Raw genomic sequence first — 22,396 nt, 5'->3', positions numbered from 1 at the left:
CTAGTAGAACTCTACAGCTCACTGTTCTTCATCACATTAACCTTTCATCTGGTTTAGCTAGTAGAAATCTACAGCTCACTGTTCTTCATCACATTAACCTTTCATCTGGTTTAGCTAGTAGAAATCTACAGCTCGCTGTCCTTCATCACATTAACCTTTCATCTGGTTTAGCTAGTAGAAATCTACAGCTCACTGTTCTTCATCACATTAACCTTTCATCTGGTTTAGCTAGTAGAAATCTACAGCTCGCTGTCCTTCATCACATTAACCTTTCATCTGGTTTAGCTAGTAGAAATCTACAGCTCACTGTCCTTCATCACATTAACCTTTCATCTGGTTTAGCTAGTAGAAATCTACAGCTCACTGTTCTTCATCACATTAACCTTTCATCTGGTTTAGCTAGTAGAAATCTACAGCTCGCTGTCCTTCATCACATTAACCTTTCATCTGGTTTAGCTAGTAGAAATCTACAGCTCACTGTTCTTCATCACATTAACCATTCATCTTGTTGAATGTTAGATATGTGCTGATATAACTTAATGGCCTGAAAACACCCAGTAATAATCAGGTGATGTCTTAGATAAAAAGGTCATTTTTATTATTTTTTAATTTGGTTGTATGCATATATGTTGATTCAGTGATAATGCACAGGCTGTGATACTATAGCCTATCATTCATTTAGTGCTACATTAATGTACTGCCTTGGAGATGACAAACCAGGTAGCCTGCGGCACAATTTATTTTGTATTTTATTTTTCTACATCCATTTTTTTATTGATATTTTAAATCACAATAATTTCCTCAATTGCAATAGGTTACCTTCTTGCTGTACAGGGAATAGGGTGCCATGTGGAACACAGACTGGCTCTTACCAGCTGGACAGAAGCAGTGATACAGGTCAACACCGTCCACACACACAGCTCCGTTCTGGCACGGCATCGACTTGCAGTCGTTCAGATTCACCTCACAGAACGGCCCACCAAAGCCTGCATGACAGAAACATGCACACACACACACACACACACACACACACACACACACACACACACACATTAGTGAATCTCTTTGGTTAGTTTTATCTGTCAGCCAATTAAGATTCGTATGACTTTGTTTCCCCACTCTGAAGCTGCTTTACAAAGCTGTTTCTGATCCAGTGTGTGTGTTTGTATGAGTGTGCATGTGTATCTGCATGTGTGTGTGTGTTTGTGTGAGTGTGAGTGTGCATGTGTATCTGCATGTGTGTGTGTGTGTTTGTGCGAGTATGTGTATCTGCGTGTGTGTGTGGATCGTTTAATCATTGTTAATATGAGGCATTAATTGGCTCTTTGATATATAGCAAACAGGCCAGATCCTGTGATATGATCTAATATATAACATTAAACAGGCCAGATCCTGTGATATGATCTAATATATAACATTAAACAGGCCAGATCCTGTGATATGATCTAATATATAACATTAAACAGGCCAGATCCTGTGATATGATCTAATATATAACATTAAAAAGGCCAGATCCTGTGATATGATCTAATAAACTCAGCAAAAAAAGAAACGTCCTCTCACTGTCAACTGCGTATATTTTCAGAAAACTTAACATGATCTAATAAACTGAACAAGTTCCACAAACATGTGACTAACAGAAATGGAATAATGTGTCCCTGAACAAAGGGGGGGTCAAAATCAAAAGTAACAGTCAGTATCTGTTATGGCCACCAGCTGCATTAAGTACTGCAGTGCATCTCCTCCTCATGGACTGCACCAGATTTGCCAGTTCTTGCTGTGAGATGTTACCCCACTCCACCAAGGCACCTACAAGTTCCCGGACATTTCTGGGGAGAATGATCCTAGCCCTCACCCTCCGATCCAACAGGTCCCAGACGTGCTCAATGGGATTTAGATCCGGGCTCTTCGATGGCCATGGCAGAACACTGACATTCCTGTCTAGCAGGAAATCACACACAGAACGAGCAGTATGGCTGGTGGCATTGTCATGCTGGAGGGTCATGTCAGGATGAGTCTGCAGGAAGGGTACCACATGAGGGAGGAGGATGTCTTCCCTGTAACACACAGCGTTGAGATTGCCTGCAATGACAATAAACTCAGTCCGATGATGCTGTGACACACCGCCCCAGACCATGACGGACCCTCCACCTCCAAATCGATCCCGCTCCAGAGTACAGGCCTCGTTGTAACGCTCATTCCTTCGACGATAAACGCGAATCCGACCATCACCCCTGGTGAGACAAAACCGCGACTCGTCAGTGAAGAGCACTTTTTACCAGTCCTGTCCGGTCCAGCGACGGTGAGTTTGTGCCCATAGGCGACGTTGTTGTCGGTGATGTCTGGTGAGGACCTGCCTTACAACAGGCCTACAAGCCCTCAGTCCAGCTTCTCTCAGCCTATTGTGGACAGTCTGAGCACTGATGGAGGGATTGTGCATTCCTGGTGTAACAGGCAGTTGTTGTTGCCATCCTGTACCTGTCCCGCAGGTGTGATGTTCGGATGTACCGATCCTGTGCAGATGTTGTTACACGTGGTCTGCCACTGCGAGGACAATCAGCTGTCCGTCCTGTCTCCCTGTAGCTCTGTCTTAGGCATCTCACAGTACGGACATTGTGATCTGTGTGATCCTGTGATCTGATCTAACACTAAACTCACATCCTCCATTCCAAGAGACGCAGGAAACACACAGACAGGCACAGATAGGGACACACACACACAGGCTTGTGATCACACAAACACCTCCCTACCTTTATTCAATATCGTCAATAAGGTGTGTAGGCAGGGGAAGCAGTGGTGAGATGACTAACTAACGCATTGACTGAAGTGAAAGTGGAGGACGAGACAGACAGACAGACAGACAGACAGACAGACAGACAGACAGACAGACAGACAGACAGACAGACAGACAAGAAGTGAGAAAAAAAGATAGCAAGAAAAGAGAAAAAGAGAGAGAGAGAGAGAGGGAGAGAGAGAGATAGAAAAAGAGAGAGAGGGAGAGAGGTGTTTGGCCCATGTTTGACAGGGCAGGCAGAGTGCCATTCTATCGAAGCCTTGCACCATAACAAGCACCTATGGGGATCATAAGTATCAGTTCTTTCCCCAACCCTGTTGTTAGTACCTGGGTTCAAAGAGTATTCGTTCTATTACAAATACTTTGACGGTTTGATTGATCCACTGCCTAGATTGCCAGATGAGTGAGATTTACACTTTTGGTACTAATCCGTGGGTTACATTATGCCAGGCAAGCTCAGCCAAAGTATTTTAAAGAAAACAAATGCTATTTGAAACCAGGTTTGACACATGGCCACTGAAAATCTATTTACCGGTGCTCTATCTGAAGAGTTGTCTGGAGAGTCTTGTAAAACAGACCATGATCACTGATGCAATCATGTCCAGATAAAGTTAATGCATTGCCTTCTCTGAGCGAATGCTAAACAGTGATTCCCTGAGCTTAACAATCAACACAGGTGCCGGCCATGCAGCGGCCGGGTAATGGTGGTAGAAACACAATGTAATGTAGAGCCTACACATTTCAATGGAAGATCATTATTACATTACTGGACTTAGTTAAACCCATTATTACATTACTGGACTTAGCTGTAACAGAAATAGTTAAACACATTATTACATTACTGGACTTAGTTAAACCCATTATTACATTACTGGACTTAGCTGTAACAGAGATAGTTAAACACATGATTACATTACTGGACTTAGCTGTAACAGAGATAGTTGAACAACACAAAGCACCCTCGGCTATTTCAGCCCACACCTGGAGCGGCAGGTAACCTAGTGGTTAAAAGCGTTGGGCCAGTAACCGAAAGGTCGCTGGTTCGAATGCCGTTCTGCCCATGAGCAAGGCAGTTATCCCTCAACAACAACTCTTCCCCGGGCGCTGATGACGTGGACGTCCATTAAGGCAGGCCCCTGCACCTGTCTGATTCAGAGGGGTTAAATGACTCCTGCACCTCTCTGATTCAGAGGGGTTGGGTTAAATGACTCCTGCACCTCTCTGATTCAGAGGGGTTGGGTTAAATGACTCCTGTACCTCTCTGATTCAAAGGATTAAATGACTCCTGTACCTCTCTGATTCAGAGGGGTTAAATGACTCCTGTACCTCTCTGATTCAAAGGATTAAATGACTCCTGTACCTCTCTGATTCAGAGGGTTAAATGTAAAAACACGTTTCAGTTGGACATTACTCTTTTCTTGTAGTCTTTTTTCACATCAGTACTTCTTGTTTTTAAAATGTGCTTTCTTCCTGTCAGTGGGCACTTTTGAGTGTTTTGACAAAGACTATCAATGTCACAAATGGCACCCTATTCCCTATATAGTGCACTACTTTTGACCAGGGCCCATAGGGCTCTGTAGTGAATTATTTAGGGAACAGGGTGCCATTTGGGACAAACCCAGTGTCTTGGGTTTAGCCATGCTTCTCTGACAGATACTAGGGCGACCACTTTTATTGCTTCTGAAACAATGCTTTTAGCTTGTAAAATATGTGTAAGAACACATAGCAAGGACACATTGCAGTGAGGGAGACAGTTCTAGGAGGTGGTGCCGGTACATACGCTGTTTAGTGTGTGTGTGTGTGTGTGTGTGTGTGTGTGTGTGTGTGTGTGTGTGTGTGTGTGGTGTGTGTGTAGTGAGTGTTTGTGTGTGTGTGAGTGTTTGTGTGAGTGTGAGTGTGACACATATTCCTGTTAAGCTATCTTGGCAGGTGCAGCATTAAGGCAGTAGATAATGCGTATGCCAACCCCTGCCAGTCTAAAACATTTCTGAAAGGCCATCCGCTGCGGCGTGTAATTTGCCCTTGAGACGTGGAGCCAGAGCTGGGTAGAGGACTAGAGAGGAGTGGTGGAGGAGGCTGGTGTTCACTGTAGGGTTGCTCTTTCATTTGCATAACAAATCACTCATGATCGTTCACTCTGACACACGTCAAGAATAAGTGCAAGGGGAGTAATGAAGTTGTTGGTTATTGATATGGTCGCCTGAACCTCCACGGGATAATGGCTCAGACTAAGATAATGTTTTACATTTTAGGTGTGGTGGTCAGATGTGTGATGGGTCGTTTGGACATGTGCACATATTTTAGTTACATTTTGATGAATGCATGCATCGCTTTGTGATCACTGTTCACTGCCTGTACCCTGTATAACTTCACAACACTGTTCACTGCCTGTACCCTGTATAACTTCACAACACTGTTCACTGTCTGTACCCTGCATAACTTCACAACACTGTTCACTGTCTGTACCCTGCATAACTTCACAACACTGTTCACTGTCTGTACCCTGCATAACTTCACAACACTGTTCACTGTCTGTACCCTGCATAACTTCACAACACTGTTCACTGTCTGTACCCTGCATAACTTCACAACACTGTTCACTGTCTGTACCCTGCATAACTTCACAACACTGTTCACTGTCTGTACCCTGTATAACTTCACAACACTGTTCACTGTCTGTACCCTGCATAACTTCACGACACTGTTCACTGTCTGTACCCTGTATAACTTCACGACACTGTTCACTGTCTGTACCCTGCATAACTTCACAACACTGTTCACTGTCTGTACCCTGCATAACTTCACAACACTGTTCACTGTCTGTACCCTGCATAACTTCACAACACTGTTCACTGTCTGTACCCTGCATAACTTCACAACACTGTTCACTGTCTGTACCCTGCATAACTTCACAACACTGTTCACTGTCTGTACCCTGCATAACTTCACAACACTGTTCACTGTCTGTACCCTGTATAACTTCACAACACTGTTCACTGTCTGTACCCTGTATAACTTCACAACACTGTTCACTGTCTGTACCCTGCATAACTTCACAACACTGTTCACTGTCTGTACCCTGCATAACTTCACAACACTGTTCACTGTCTGTACCCTGCATAACTTCACAACACTGTTCACTGTCTGTACCCTGCATAACTTCACAACACTGTTCACTGTCTGTACCCTGCATAACTTCACAACACTGTTCACTGTCTGTACCCTGTATAACTTCACAACACTGTTCACTGTCTGTACCCTGTATAACTTCACAACACTGTTCACTGTCTGTACCCTGCATAACTTCACAACACTGTTCACTGTCTGTACCCTGCATAACTTCACAACACTGTTCACTGTCTGTACCCTGCATAACTTCACAACACTGTTCACTGTCTGTACCCTGTATAACTTCACAACACTGTTCACTGTCTGTACCCTGCATAACTTCACGATCACTGTTCATTGTCTTTACCATATTTGTCTTTATCATATTTTTATGATACAAGCTTTACTATCATGAGGCAAGTTGAACTTTAACCACATAGCTAAACATTCAAGGCTTCATACAATATCCAAATTGCCTCTGGAAGAAACATCAGCACAAGAACTGTTAGTCGGGAGCTTCATGAAATGGGTTTCCATGGCCGAGCAGCCGCTCACAATCCTAAGATCACCATGTGCAATACCAAGCGTTGGCTGGAGTGGTGTAAAGCTCGCCACCATTGGACCCTGGAGCAGTCGCAAAGCATTCTCTGGAGTGATGAACCACGCTTCACTATCTGTCAGTCCGACGGACTAATCTGGGTTTGGTGGATGCCAGGAGAACGCTACTTCCCAAAATGCATAGTGACAACTGTAAAGTTTGGTGGAGGAGGAATACTGGTCTGGGGCTGTTTTTCATGGTTTGGGCTAGGCCCCTGAGTTCCAATGAAGGGAAATCTTAACGCTACATCATACAATGACTTTCTAGACAATTATGTGCTTCCAACTTTGTGGCAACAGTTTGGGGAAGGCCCTTTCCTGTTTCAGCATGACAATGCCCTCATGCACAAAGCCAGGTCCATACAGAAATGGTTTGTCGAAATCGGTCTGGAAGAGCTCGACTGGTCTGCACAGAACCCTGTCCTCAACCCCATTGTACACCTTTGGGATAAATTGGAACGCAGAATGCGAGCCAGTCCTAATTACCCAACATCAGTCCCCGACCTCACTAATGCTCTTGTGGCTGAATGGAAGCAAGTCCCCACACCAATGTTCCAACATCTAGTGGAAAACCTTCCCAGAAGAGTGGAGGCTGTTATAGCAGCAAAGGGGGACCAACTCCATATTAATACCCATGATTTTGGAATGAGATGTTTGACGAGCAGGTGTCCACATACCTTTGGTCGTGTATTGCAGATGGAAATAGATCCCCCCCTGAAAACCAAATCTATTCTTGACAATCTATTCTTAATGTTCCCTCGTTTAGAAAAAGAGACGATCACTATGATGACTCAGACAGGAAACAGCCTGATGAATATCTAATATGTACTCAATATCACCTCAATAAACTGAACATTTCTGTCATGAATTGTTGAAAACAAATCTTAAAAATAGTTGAAATGTCATTTTTGAACATGAACAACTTACTCCATAAATGTACTGTACAGATGTAGGGTCTTAATTTAAGACAGTTTGCTACAGCAGGAAAATAATCCTGCAGCAACAGGACATGTGAATTATTATTATTATTATTATTATTATATAATTAATGGACGTTTTTGTAAGGGTTGATACATTTTCCGTGAGGGAAAATCTAATTTCAAAGTGGAAATTACAAACTACAGAAGCCTTTTTAAACCTCAAACACAATACAAGTTTTAAATGTCCTGAATTGCAGGAAAGTTCTCCTGCAACAGCGTGATCAAATTAAGATCCTACATTTGTAATCAGTCGTGTTTGAAAGGTAACATGTGACCATGGGGAATTACCTTTTTCACAAATACATGTCACGTTCTGTCCATTCCCAGTCTCAGTGCAGTTCACCGTGCGTTCTTGGCATATTCCTAGTGAGCAGAGGTCTATATCCACTGAACAATCTTCCCCTTGAAACCCTGCAACACCCAAATACACATACACAGATATAAATCAGACAGTTTCTTCCATCAAGCGGACAATAAAAGACATCGAAATAAAAATGAAATAAAAAATACAGCACTTAGCAATATGAACTCAGTAAAGGACATGACATGGAACAGAGTGTGCACCACATGCTCTACTTGGAGACAATTCCCTTAAAATGTCCTTGTTAAGCTATGAGGAGCCATTAAGTAAAGAAGAATGTACTACTCTGAAACATGGAGCAATTTCCTTTCCATGAGGAAGTAAAGCCACTATTAAGTTAGGAATTCACAAAATGATTTTAAAACACATTTATGGTTGTTTAATGTTTTATCCTTTCTGTAGTAGATTGACGCGAGTCATTGATTTCTCTACCTGCTGCCCAGTATAGTAATAGAGTGAGTGAAGCATCGACATAAAGACCCATCCTGTCTCTCTCCCTACTGATCTATATCACATTTGTCTACCGAAGCAGATGCCGCGCCTACATGTCATTGACAGCTGGGGCCGCGTCGATAACTTTTTGTTCTAAATAAAACCCCAGCCGCCGTGTAACTGATACCTGGTCAATAATGCCAGTAAATAAGGCTGGCTAATATATCACAGCTCATAATGGAACAGAGTATGACCTTAATGAATGCCTGAATGGACCTAATTTACAATGGGAGCATCCCAAATGGCACCATATTCCCTATGTAGTGCACTACATTTGACCAGAGACCTATAGGCAATGAGTAGTGAGAAGTGCGCTGTGTAGGGAATAGGGAGCCATTTGGGACGCAGTATTCTCTCTCTGCTCCCAAATGGGTGCTCTGTGAGATAAAGATGCTGTCTAATTGGAAAACATATCACAAATGGAAAGAGCCAACTGTAGTAAGAAGAAGATACAGACTGTGGTCCAATGTGTTTTCTGGACATTAAATAATCAATAGTAGCAGCTATCAAGTCAACAACATCTCACAATGTCACCTCACCGCTGCAAATGTTTGGCTTGAATTAGATTGAGTCTATTAGTAACACTTTGCTGAGGAGATAATGAAATCATTGTTAACATTTTACAAACTACAGGTAAATGATACACTTACTGTTGTTTAACATGTGTAGTAGTGGTTAACCTACGTTTACATGACGGCACATTGACAGCAGAAGACAGTTCACAACTAACTATCAAGGATTCATTACTTTCTCCATTCTTCCTCCAATTGCAGTGTATGATTTACCATTTTGAAGCGTTGAGTCTGTGTAAAAAACAACAACACACAATTTCGTTGTTGAGCGAAAAGAGATGTGGAGTCTAAATATTAACACTAGAACCAGCAGGACTTGAGACATACAAGCAGCAGCCATATTGATTTAATATAAACCCTTTTCATGGATAACCTAATGGAACTGAGACATTATATTCAAGGCCAAATGGATGTCACATCAGTTCAACTACCCTGAGTTGCTAACGGACAGCTACTGCCTCCAACAAAGTATTTCACAAGTGTTTAATAACCAATTGTGCGTACAATTCACCTGGAGGTTAATGTTGCATGAAGGAATGTCACACGTAGGGTGCGTCTCAAATTGCACCCTATTTCCCTATATATAGTGTGCTACTTTTGACCAGAACCCTACGCGTTCCCCTACTGGCCCTTATAAAAGTAGTGACTTACATAGGGAATAGGTTGGCATTTAGGACGCAGACTTACAGTACCCGCTGTCATCTCCAAATTGAACTACCTACTCCCTATTCAGTTACCATTAGACTACTGTAGAGAATACAGCCCACAGTTACCATTAGACTACTGTAGAGAATACAGCCCACAGTTACCATTAGACTACTGTAGAGAATACAGCCCACAGTTACCATTAGACTACTGTACAGAATACAGACACCATTAGACTACTGTAGAGAATGCAGACACCATTAGACTACTGTAGAGAATACAGCCCACAGTTACCATTAGACTACTGTAGAGAATACAGCCCACAGTTACCATTAGACTACTGTAGAGAATACAGCCCACAGTTACCATTAGACTGTAGAGAATACAGCCCACAGTTACCATTAGACAACTGTAGAGAATACAGCCCACAGCCACCATTAGACAACTGTAGAGAATACAGCCCACAGTTACCATTAGACAACTGTAGAGAATACAGCCCACAGCCACCATTAGACTACTGTAGAGAATACAGCCCACAGCCACCATTAGACTACTGTAGAGAATACAGCCCACAGTTACCATTAGACTACTGTAGAGAATAAAGACACCATTAGACTACTGTAGAGAATACAGCCCACAGTTACCATTAGACTACTGTAGAGAATACAGCCCACAGTTACCATTAGACTACTGTAGAGAATACAGCCCACAGTTACCATTAGACTACTGTAGAGAATACAGCCACCATTAGACTACTGTAGAGAATACAGCCCACAGCCACCATTAGACTACTGTAGAGAATACAGCCCACAGCCACCATTAGACTACTGTAGAGAATACAGCCCACAGTTACCATTAGACTACTGTAGAGAATACAGCCACCATTAGACTACTGTAGAGAATACAGACACCATTAGACTACTGTAGAGAATACAGCCCACAGTTACCATTAGACTACTGTAGAGAATACAGCCCACAGTTACCATTAGACTACTGTAGAGAATACTGACACCATTATACTACTGTAGAGAATAAAGCCCACAGTTACCATTAGACTACTGTAGAGAATACAGCCCACATTTACCATTAGACTACTGTAGAGAATACAGCCCACAGTTACCATTAGACTACTGTAGAGAATACAGCCCACAGTTACCATTAGACTACTGTAGAGAATACAGACACCATTATACTACTGTAGAGAATACAGCCCACAGTTACCATTAGACTACTGTAGAGAATACAGACACCATTAGACAACTGTAGAGAATACAGCCCACAGTTACCATTAGACTACTGTAGAGAATACAGCCCACAGTTACCATTAGACTACTGTAGAGAATACAGCCCACAGTTACCATTAGACTACTGTAGAGAATACAGACACCATTAGACTACTGTAGAGAATACAGCCCACAGTTACCATTAGACTACTGTAGAGAATACAGCCACCATTATACTACTGTAGAGAATACAGCCCACAGTTACCATTAGACTACTGTAGAGAATACAGGCACCATTAGACAACTGGGAAATACAGCTCACAGTTACCATTAGACTACTGTAGAGAATACAGCTCACAGTTACCATTAGACTACTGTAGAGAATACAGCCCACAGTTACCATTAGACTACTGTAGAGAATACAGACACCATTAGACTACTGTAGAGAATACAGCCCACAGTTACCATTAGACTACTGTAGAGAATACAGCCCACAGTTACCATTAGACTACTGTACAGAATACAGCCCACAGTTACCATTAGACTACTGTAGAGAATACAGCCCACAGTTACCATTAGACAACTGTAGAGAATACAGCCCAGAGTTACCATTAGACTACAGTAGAGAATACAGACACCATTAGACTACTGTAGAGAATACAGCCCACAGTTACCATTAGACTACTGTAGAGAATACAGCCACCATTATACTACTGTAGAGAATACAGCCCACAGTTACCATTAGACTACTGTAGAGAATACAGGCACCATTAGACAACTGGGAAATACAGCTCACAGTTACCATTAGACTACTGTAGAGAATACAGCTCACAGTTACCATTAGACTACTGTAGAGAATACAGCCCACAGTTACCATTAGACTACTGTAGAGAATACAGACACCATTAGACTACTGTAGAGAATACAGCCCACAGTTACCATTAGACTACTGTAGAGAATACAGCCCACAGTTACCATTAGACTACTGTACAGAATACAGCCCACAGTTACCATTAGACTACTGTAGAGAATACAGCCCACAGTTACCATTAGACAACTGTAGAGAATACAGCCCAGAGTTACCATTTGACTACAGTAGAGAATACAGACACCATTAGACTACTGTAGAGAATACAGCCCACAGTTACCATTAGACTACTGTAGAGAATACAGCCACCATTATACTACTGTAGAGAATACAGCCCACAGTTACCATTAGACTACTGTAGAGAATACAGGCACCATTAGACAACTGGGAAATACAGCTCACAGTTACCATTAGACTACTGTAGAGAATACAGCTCACAGTTACCATTAGACTACTGTAGAGAATACAGCCCACAGTTACCATTAGACTACTGTAGAGAATACAGACACCATTAGACTACTGTAGAGAATACAGCTCACAGTTACCATTAGACTACTGTAGAGAATACAGCCCACAGCCACCATTAGACTACTGTAGAGAATACAGCCCACAGTTACCATTATACTACTGTAGAGAATACAGCCCACAGTTACCATTAGACTACTGTAGAGAATACAGCCCACAGTTACCATTAGACTACTGTAGAGAATACAGCCCACAGTTACCATTAGACTACTGTAGAGAATACAGACACCATTAGACTACTGTAGAGAATACAGCTCACAGTTACCATTAGACTACTGTAGAGAATACAGCCCACAGCCACCATTAGACTACTGTAGAGAATACAGCCCACAGTTACCATTAGACAACTGTAGAGAATACAGCCCACAGTTACCATTAGACTACTGTAGAGAATACAGCCCACAGCCACCATTAGACAACTGTAGAGAATACAGCCCACAGTTACCATTAGACTACTGTAGAGAATACAGCCCACAGTTACCATTAGACTACTGTAGAGAATACAGCCCACAGTTACCATTATACTACTGTAGAGAATACAGCCCACAGTTACCATTAGACTACTGTAGAGAATACAGCCCACAGTTACCATTAGACTACTGTAGAGAATACAGCCCACAGTTACCATTAGACTACTGTAGAGAATACAGACACCGTTAGACTACTGTAGAGAATACAGCCCACAGCCACCATTAGACTACTGTAGAGAAAACAGCCCACAGTTACCATTAGACAACTGTAGAGTATACAGCCACCATTAGACTACTGTAGAGAATACAGCCCACAGCCACCATTAGACTACTGTAGAGAATACAGACACCATTAGACTACTGTAGAGAATACAGCCCACAGTTACCATTAGACTACTGTACAGAATACAGCCCACAGTTACCATTAGACTACTATAGAGAATACAGCCACCATTATACTACTGTAGAGATTACAACCCACAGTTACCATTAGACTACTGTAGAGAATACAGACACCATTAGACTACTGTAGAGAATACAGCCCACAGCCGCCATTAGACTACTGTAGAGAATACAGCCACCATTAGACTACTGTAGAGAATACAGCCCACAGCCACCATTAGACAACTGTAGAGAATACAGCCCACAGCTACCATTAGACTACTGTTGAGAATACAGACACCATTATACTACTGTAGAGAATACATCCCACAGTTACCATTAGACTACTGTAGAGAATACAGCCCACAGTTACCATTAGCCTACTGTAGAGAAAACAGCCCACAGTTACCATTAGACTACTGTAGAGAATACAGCCCACAGTTACCATTAGACTACTGTAGAGAATACAGACACCATTAGACTACTGTAGAGAATACAGCCCACAGTTACCATTAGACTACTGTAGAGAATACAGCCACCATTAGACTACTGTAGAGAATACAGCCACCATTAGACTACTGTAGAGAATACAGCCCACAGCCACCATTAGACAACTGTAGAGAATACAGCCCACAGCTACCATTAGACTACTGTTGAGAATACAGACCAGAACCATTATACTACTGTAGAGAATACATCCCACAGTTACCATTAGACTACTGTAGAGAATACAGCCCACAGTTACCATTAGCCTACTGTAGAGAATACAGCCCACAGTTACCATTAGACTACTGTAGAGAATACAGCCCACAGTTACCATTAGACTACTGTACAGAATACAGCCCACAGTTACCATTAGACTACTGTAGAGAATACAGCCCACAGTTACCATTAGACAACTGTAGAGAATACAGCCCACAGTTACCATTAGACTACAGTAGAGAATACAGACACCATTAGACTACTGTAGAGAATACAGCCCACAGTTACCATTAGACTACTGTAGAGAATACAGCCACCATTATACTACTGTAGAGAATACAGCCCACAGTTACCATTAGACTACTGTAGAGAATACAGGCCAGAGTTACCATTTGACTACAGTAGAGAATACAGACACCATTAGACTACTGTAGAGAATACAGCCCACAGTTACCATTAGACTACTGTAGAGAATACAGGCACCATTAGACAACTGGGAAATACAGCCCACAGTTACCATTAGACTACTGTAGAGAATACAGCCCACAGTTACCATTAGACTACTGTAGAGAATACAGCCCACAGTTACCATTAGACTACTGTAGAGAATACAGACACCATTAGACTACTGTAGAGAATACAGCTCACAGTTACCATTAGACTACTGTAGAGAATACAGCCCACAGCCACCATTAGACTACTGTAGAGAATACAGCCCACAGTTACCATTAGACTACTGTAGAGAATACAGCCCACAGTTACCATTAGACTACTGTAGAGAATACAGCCCACAGTTACCATTAGACTACTGTAGAGAATACAGCCCACAGTTACCATTAGACTACTGTAGAGAATACAGACACCATTAGACTACTGTAGAGAATACAGCCCACAGTTACCATTAGACTACTGTAGAGAATACAGCCCACAGCTACCATTAGACTACTGTAGAGAATACAGCCCACAGTTACCATTAGACTACTGTAGAGAATACAGCCCACAGTTACCATTAGACTACTGTAGAGAATACAGCCCACAGCCACCATTAGACAACTGTAGAGAATACAGCCCACAGTTACCATTAGACTACTGTAGAGAATACAGCCCACAGTTACCATTAGACTACTGTAGAGAATACAGCCCACAGTTACCATTATACTACTGTAGAGAATACAGCCCACAGTTACCATTAGACTACTGTAGAGAATACAGCCCACAGTTACCATTAGACTACTGTAGAGAATACAGCCCACAGTTACCATTAGACTACTGTAGAGAATACAGACACCGTTAGACTACTGTAGAGAATACAGCCCACAGCCACCATTAGACTACTGTAGAGAAAACAGCCCACAGTTACCATTAGACAACTGTAGAGTATACAGCCACCATTAGACTACTGTAGAGAATACAGCCCACAGCCACCATTAGACTACTGTAGAGAATACAGACACCATTAGACTACTGTAGAGAATACAGCCCACAGTTACCATTAGACTACTGTACAGAATACAGCCCACAGTTACCATTAGACTACTATAGAGAATACAGCCACCATTATACTACTGTAGAGATTACAACCCACAGTTACCATTAGACTACTGTAGAGAATACAGACACCATTAGACTACTGTAGAGAATACAGCCCACAGCCGCCATTAGACTACTGTAGAGAATACAGCCACCATTAGACTACTGTAGAGAATACAGCCCACAGCCACCATTAGACAACTGTAGAGAATACAGCCCACAGCTACCATTAGACTACTGTTGAGAATACAGACACCATTATACTACTGTAGAGAATACATCCCACAGTTACCATTAGACGACTGTAGAGAATACAGCCCACAGTTACCATTAGCCTACTGTAGAGAAAACAGCCCACAGTTACCATTAGACTACTGTAGAGAATACAGCCCACAGTTACCATTAGACTACTGTAGAGAATACAGACACCATTAGACTACTGTAGAGAATACAGCCCACAGTTACCATTAGACTACTGTAGAGAATACAGCCACCATTAGACTACTGTAGAGAATACAGCCACCATTAGACTACTGTAGAGAATACAGCCCACAGCCACCATTAGACAACTGTAGAGAATACAGCCCACAGCTACCATTAGACTACTGTTGAGAATACAGACACCATTATACTACTGTAGAGAATACATCCCACAGTTACCATTAGACTACTGTAGAGAATACAGCCCACAGTTACCATTAGCCTACTGTAGAGAATACAGCCCACAGTTACCATTAGACTACTGTAGAGAATACAGCCCACAGTTACCATTAGACTACTGTACAGAATACAGCCCACAGTTACCATTAGACTACTGTAGAGAATACAGCCCACAGTTACCATTAGACAACTGTAGAGAATACAGCCCAGAGTTACCATTAGACTACAGTAGAGAATACAGACACCATTAGACTACTGTAGAGAATACAGCCCACAGTTACCATTAGACTACTGTAGAGAATACAGCCACCATTATACTACTGTAGAGAATACAGCCCACAGTTACCATTAGACTACTGTAGAGAATACAGGCACCATTAGACAACTGGGAAATACAGCTCACAGTTACCATTAGACTACTGTAGAGAATACAGCTCACAGTTACCATTAGACTACTGTAGAGAATACAGCCCACAGTTACCATTAGACTACTGTAGAGAATACAGACACCATTAGACTACTGTAGAGAATACAGCCCACAGTTACCATTAGACTACTGTAGAGAATACAGCCCACAGTTACCATTAGACTACTGTACAGAATACAGCCCACAGTTACCATTAGACTACTGTAGAGAATACAGCCCACAGTTACCATTAGACAACTGTAGAGAATACAGCCCAGAGTTACCATTAGACTACAGTAGAGAATACAGACACCATTAGACTACTGTAGAGAATACAGCCCACAGTTACCATTAGACTACTGTAGAGAATACAGCCACCATTATACTACTGTAGAGAATACAGCCCACAGTTACCATTAGACTACTGTAGAGAATACAGGCACCATTAGACAACTGGGAAATACAGCTCACAGTTACCATTAGACTACTGTAGAGAATACAGCTCACAGTTACCATTAGACTACTGTAGAGAATACAGCCCACAGTTACCATTAGACTACTGTAGAGAATACAGACACCATTAGACTACTGTAGAGAATACAGCTCACAGTTACCATTAGACTACTGTAGAGAATACAGCCCACAGCCACCATTAGACTACTGTAGAGAATACAGCCCACAGTTACCATTAGACAACTGTAGAGAATACAGCCCACAGTTACCATTAGACTACTGTAGAGAATACAGCCCACAGCCACCATTAGACAACTGTAGAGAATACAGCCCACAGTTACCATTAGACTACTGTAGAGAATACAGCCCACAGTTACCATTAGACTACTGTAGAGAATACAGCCCACAGTTACCATTATACTACTGTAGAGAATACAGCCCACAGTTACCATTAGACTACTGTAGAGAATACAGCCCACAGTTACCATTAGACTACTGTAGAGAATACAGCCCACAGTTACCATTAGACTACTGTAGAGAATACAGACACCGTTAGACTACTGTAGAGAATACAGCCCACAGCCACCATTAGACTACTGTAGAGAAAACAGCCCACAGTTACCATTAGACAACTGTAGAGTATACAGCCACCATTAGACTACTGTAGAGAATACAGCCCACAGCCACCATTAGACTACTGTAGAGAATACAGACACCATTAGACTACTGTAGAGAATACAGCCCACAGTTACCATTAGACTACTGTACAGAATATAGCCCACAGTTACCATTAGACTACTATAGAGAATACAGCCACCATTATACTACTGTAGAGATTACAACCCACAGTTACCATTAGACTACTGTAGAGAATACAGACACCATTAGACTACTGTAGAGAATACAGCCCACAGCCGCCATTAGACTACTGTAGAGAATACAGCCACCATTAGACTACTGTAGAGAATACAGCCCACAGCCACCATTAGACAACTGTAGAGAATACAGCCCACAGCTACCATTAGACTACTGTTGAGAATACAGACACCATTATACTACTGTAGAGAATACATCCCACAGTTACCATTAGACTACTGTAGAGAATACAGCCCACAGTTACCATTAGCCTACTGTAGAGAAAACAGCCCACAGTTACCATTAGACTACTGTAGAGAATACAGCCCACAGTTACCATTAGACTACTGTAGAGAATACAGACACCATTAGACTACTGTAGAGAATACAGCCCACAGTTACCATTAGACTACTGTAGAGAATACAGCCACCATTAGACTACTGTAGAGAATACAGCCACCATTAGACTACTGTAGAGAATACAGCCCACAGCCACCATTAGACAACTGTAGAGAATACAGCCCACAGCTACCATTAGACTACTGTTGAGAATACAGACACCATTATACTACTGTAGAGAATACATCCCACAGTTACCATTAGACTACTGTAGAGAATACAGCCCACAGTTACCATTAGCCTACTGTAGAGAAAACAGCCCACAGTTACCAACAGACTACTGTAGAGAATACAGCCCACAGTTACCATTAGACTACTGTAGAGAATACAGACACCATTAGACTACTGTAGAGAATACAGCCCACAGTTACCATTAGACTACTGTAGAGAATACAGCCACCATTAGACTACTGTAGAGAATACAGCCCACAGTTACCATTAGACTACTGTAGAAAATACAGCCCACAGTTACCATTAGACTACTGTAGAGAATACAGCCCACAGTTACCATTATACTACTGTAGAGAATACAGCCCACAGCCACCATTAGACTACTGTAGAGAATACAGACACCATTAGACTACTGTAGAGAATACAGCCCACAGTTACCATTAGACTACTGTAGAGAATACAGCCCACAGTTACCATTAGACTACTGTAGAGAATACAGCCCACAGTTACCATTAGACTACTGTAGAGAATACAGCCCACAGTTACCATTAGACTACTGTACAGAATACAGCCCACAGTTACCATTAGACTACTGTAGAGAATACAGCCCACAGTTACCATTAGACAACTGTAGAGAATACAGCCCAGAGTTACCATTAGACTACAGTAGAGAATACAGACACCATTAGACTACTGTAGAGAATACAGCCCACAGTTACCATTAGACTACTGTAGAGAATACAGCCCAGTTACCATTCGACTACTGTAGAGAATACAGCCCACAGTTACCATTAGACTACTGTAGAGAATACAGCCCACAGTTACCATTAGACTACTGTAGAGAATACAGACACCAATAGACTACTGTAGAGAATACAGCCCACAGTTACCATTAGACTACTGTACAGAATACAGCCCATAGTTACCATTAGACTACTGTAGAGAATACAGCCCACAGCTACCATTAGACTACTGTTGAGAATACAGAAACCATTAGACTACTGTACAGAATACAGCCCACAGTTGCCATTAGACTACTGTAGAGAATACAGCCACCATTATACTACTGTAGAGAATACAACCCACAGTTACCATTAGACTACTGTAGAGAATACAGACACCATTAGACTACTGTAGAGAATACAGCCCAAGGTTACCATTAGACTACTGTAGAGAATACAGCCCACAGCTACCATTAGACTACTGTTGAGAATACAGACACCATTAGACTACTGTAGAGAATACAGCCCACAGTTACCATTAGACTACTGTAGAGAATACAGCCCAGTTACCATTCGACTACTGTAGAGAATACAGCCCACAGTTACCATTAGACTACTGTAGAGAATACAGCCCACAGCTACCATTACTCTACTGTAGAGAATACAGACACCATTAGACTACTGTAGAGAATACAGCCCACAGTTACCATTAGACTACTGTACAGAATACAGCCCACAGTTGCCATTAGACTACTGTAGAGAATACAGCCACCATTATACTACTGTAGAGAATACAACCCACAGTTACCATTAGACTACTGTAGAGAATACAGACACCATTAGACTACTGTAGAGAATACAGCCCACAGTTACCATTAGACTACTGTAGAGAATACAGCCACCATTAGACTACTGTAGAGAATACAGCCCAGATCCACCATTAGACAACTGTAGAGAATACAGCCCACAGCTACCATTAGACTACTGTTGAGAATACAGACACCATTATACTACTGTAGAGAATACATCCCACAGTTACCATTAGACTACTGTAGAGAAAACAGCCCACAGTTACAGTTAGACTACTGTAGAGAATACAGCCCACAGTTACCATTAGACTACTGTAGAGATTACAGACACCATTAGACTACTGTAGAGAATACAGCCCACAGTTACCATTAGACAACTGTAGAGAATACAGCCCACAGTTACCATTAGACTACTGTAGAGAATACAGCCCACAGTTACCATTAGACTACTGTAGAGAATACAGCCCACAGTTACCATTAGACTACTGTAGAGAATACAGCCCACAGTTACCATTAGACTACTGTAGAGAATACAGCCCAGAGTTACCATTAGACAACTGTAGAGAATACAGCCCAGAGTTACCATTAGACTACAGTAGAGAATACAGACACCATTAGACTACTGTAGAGAATACAGCCCACAGTTACCATTAGACTACTGTAGAGAATACAGCCCAGTTACCATTCGACTACTGTAGAGAATACAGCCCACAGTTACCATTAGACTACTGTAGAGAATACAGCCCACAGTTACCATTAGACTACTGTAGAGAATACAGCCCACAGCTACCATTAGACTACTGTAGAGAATACAGCAACCATTAGACTACTGTAGAGAATACAGCCACCATTAGACTACTGTAGAGAATACAGCCCACAGATACCATTAGACTACTGTAGAGAATACAGCCCACAGCTACCATTAGACTACTGTAGAGAATACAGACACCATTAGACTACTGTAGAGAATACAGCCCACAGTTACCATTAGACTACTGTAGAGAATACAGCCCACAGTTACCATTAGACTACTGTAGAGAATACAGCCCACAGCCACCATTAGACTACTGTAGAGAATACAGACACCATTAGACTACTGTAGAGAATACAGCCCACAGTTACCATTAGACTACTGTAGAGAATACAGCCCACAGTTACCATTAGACTACTGTAGAGAATACAGCCCACAGTTACCATTAGACTACTGTAGAGAATACAGCCCACAGTTACCATTAGACTACTGTACAGAATACAGCCCACAGTTACCATTAGACTACTGTAGAGAATACAGCCCACAGTTACCATTAGACAACTGTAGAGAATACAGCCCAGAGTTACCATTAGACTACAGTAGAGAATACAGACACCATTAGACTACTGTAGAGAATACAGCCCACAGTTACCATTAGACTACTGTAGAGAATACAGCCCAGTTACCATTCGACTACTGTAGAGAATACAGCCCACAGTTACCATTAGACTACTGTAGAGAATACAGCCCACAGTTACCATTAGACTACTGTAGAGAATACAGCCCACAGCTACCATTAGACTACTGTAGAGAATACAGCCACCATTAGACTACTGTAGAGAATACAGCCACCATTAGACTACTGTAGAGAATACAGCCCACAGTTACCATTAGACTACTGTAGAGAATACAGCCCACAGCTACCATTAGACTACTGTAGAGAATACAGACACCATTAGACTACTGTAGAGAATACAGCCCACAGTTACCATTAGACTACTGTAGAGAATACAGCCCACAGTTACCATTAGACTACTGTAGAGAATACAGACACCATTATACTACTGTAGAGAATACAGCCCACAGTTACCATTAGACTACTGTAGAGAATACAGCCCACAGTTACCATTAGACTACTGTAGAGAATACAGCCCACAGTTACCATTAGACTACTGTAGAGAATACAGCCCACAGTTACCATTAGACTACTGTACAGAATACAGCCCACAGTTACCATTAGACTACTGTAGAGAATACAGCCCACAGTTACCATTAGACAACTGTAGAGAATACAGCCCAGAGTTACCATTAGACTACAGTAGAGAATACAGACACCATTAGACTACTGTAGAGAATACAGCCCACAGTTACCATTAGACTACTGTAGAGAATACAGCCCAGTTACCATTCGACTACTGTAGAGAATACAGCCCACAGTTACCATTAGACTACTGTAGAGAATACAGCCCACAGTTACCATTAGACTACTGTAGAGAATACAGCCCACAGCTACCATTAGACTACTGTAGAGAATACAGCCACCATTAGACTACTGTAGAGAATACAGCCACCATTAGACTACTGTAGAGAATACAGCCCACAGTTACCATTAGACTACTGTAGAGAATACAGCCCACAGTTACCATTAGACAACTGTAGAGAATACAGCCCAGAGTTACCATTAGACTACAGTAGAGAATACAGACACCATTAGACTACTGTAGAGAATACAGCCCACAGTTACCATTAGACTACTGTAGAGAATACAGCCCAGTTACCATTCGACTACTGTAGAGAATACAGCCCACAGTTACCATTAGACTACTGTAGAGAATACAGCCCACAGTTACCATTAGACTACTGTAGAGAATACAGCCCACAGCTACCATTAGACTACTGTAGAGAATACAGCCACCATTAGA

The 22,396-nt window shown here is 42.0% G+C and overlaps 1 protein-coding gene across 1 annotated transcript in view; it reads right to left on the bottom strand.

Annotated features, from left to right (window-relative positions):
• LOC106577282 (protein eyes shut homolog) overlaps positions 1 to 22,396 on the bottom strand; it is a 222,385-nt gene that overhangs the window by 97,611 nt on the left and 102,378 nt on the right. The window contains exons 11-12 of the mRNA XM_045701765.1: positions 7,768 to 7,890; positions 873 to 986 (exon numbers count right to left, since the gene is read on the bottom strand). Of these exons, the coding sequence (XP_045557721.1) occupies positions 873 to 986; positions 7,768 to 7,890 (237 nt within the window). The remainder of the gene's footprint in view (positions 1 to 872; positions 987 to 7,767; positions 7,891 to 22,396) is intronic.

This window comes from Salmo salar, chromosome ssa18, assembly GCF_905237065.1.
Source record: "Salmo salar chromosome ssa18, Ssal_v3.1, whole genome shotgun sequence".
Classification (NCBI taxonomy): domain Eukaryota; kingdom Metazoa; phylum Chordata; class Actinopteri; order Salmoniformes; family Salmonidae; genus Salmo; species Salmo salar.
Note: the sequence above shows the minus strand (reverse complement) of the source record. Positions and strands in the feature narration are given on the sequence as shown.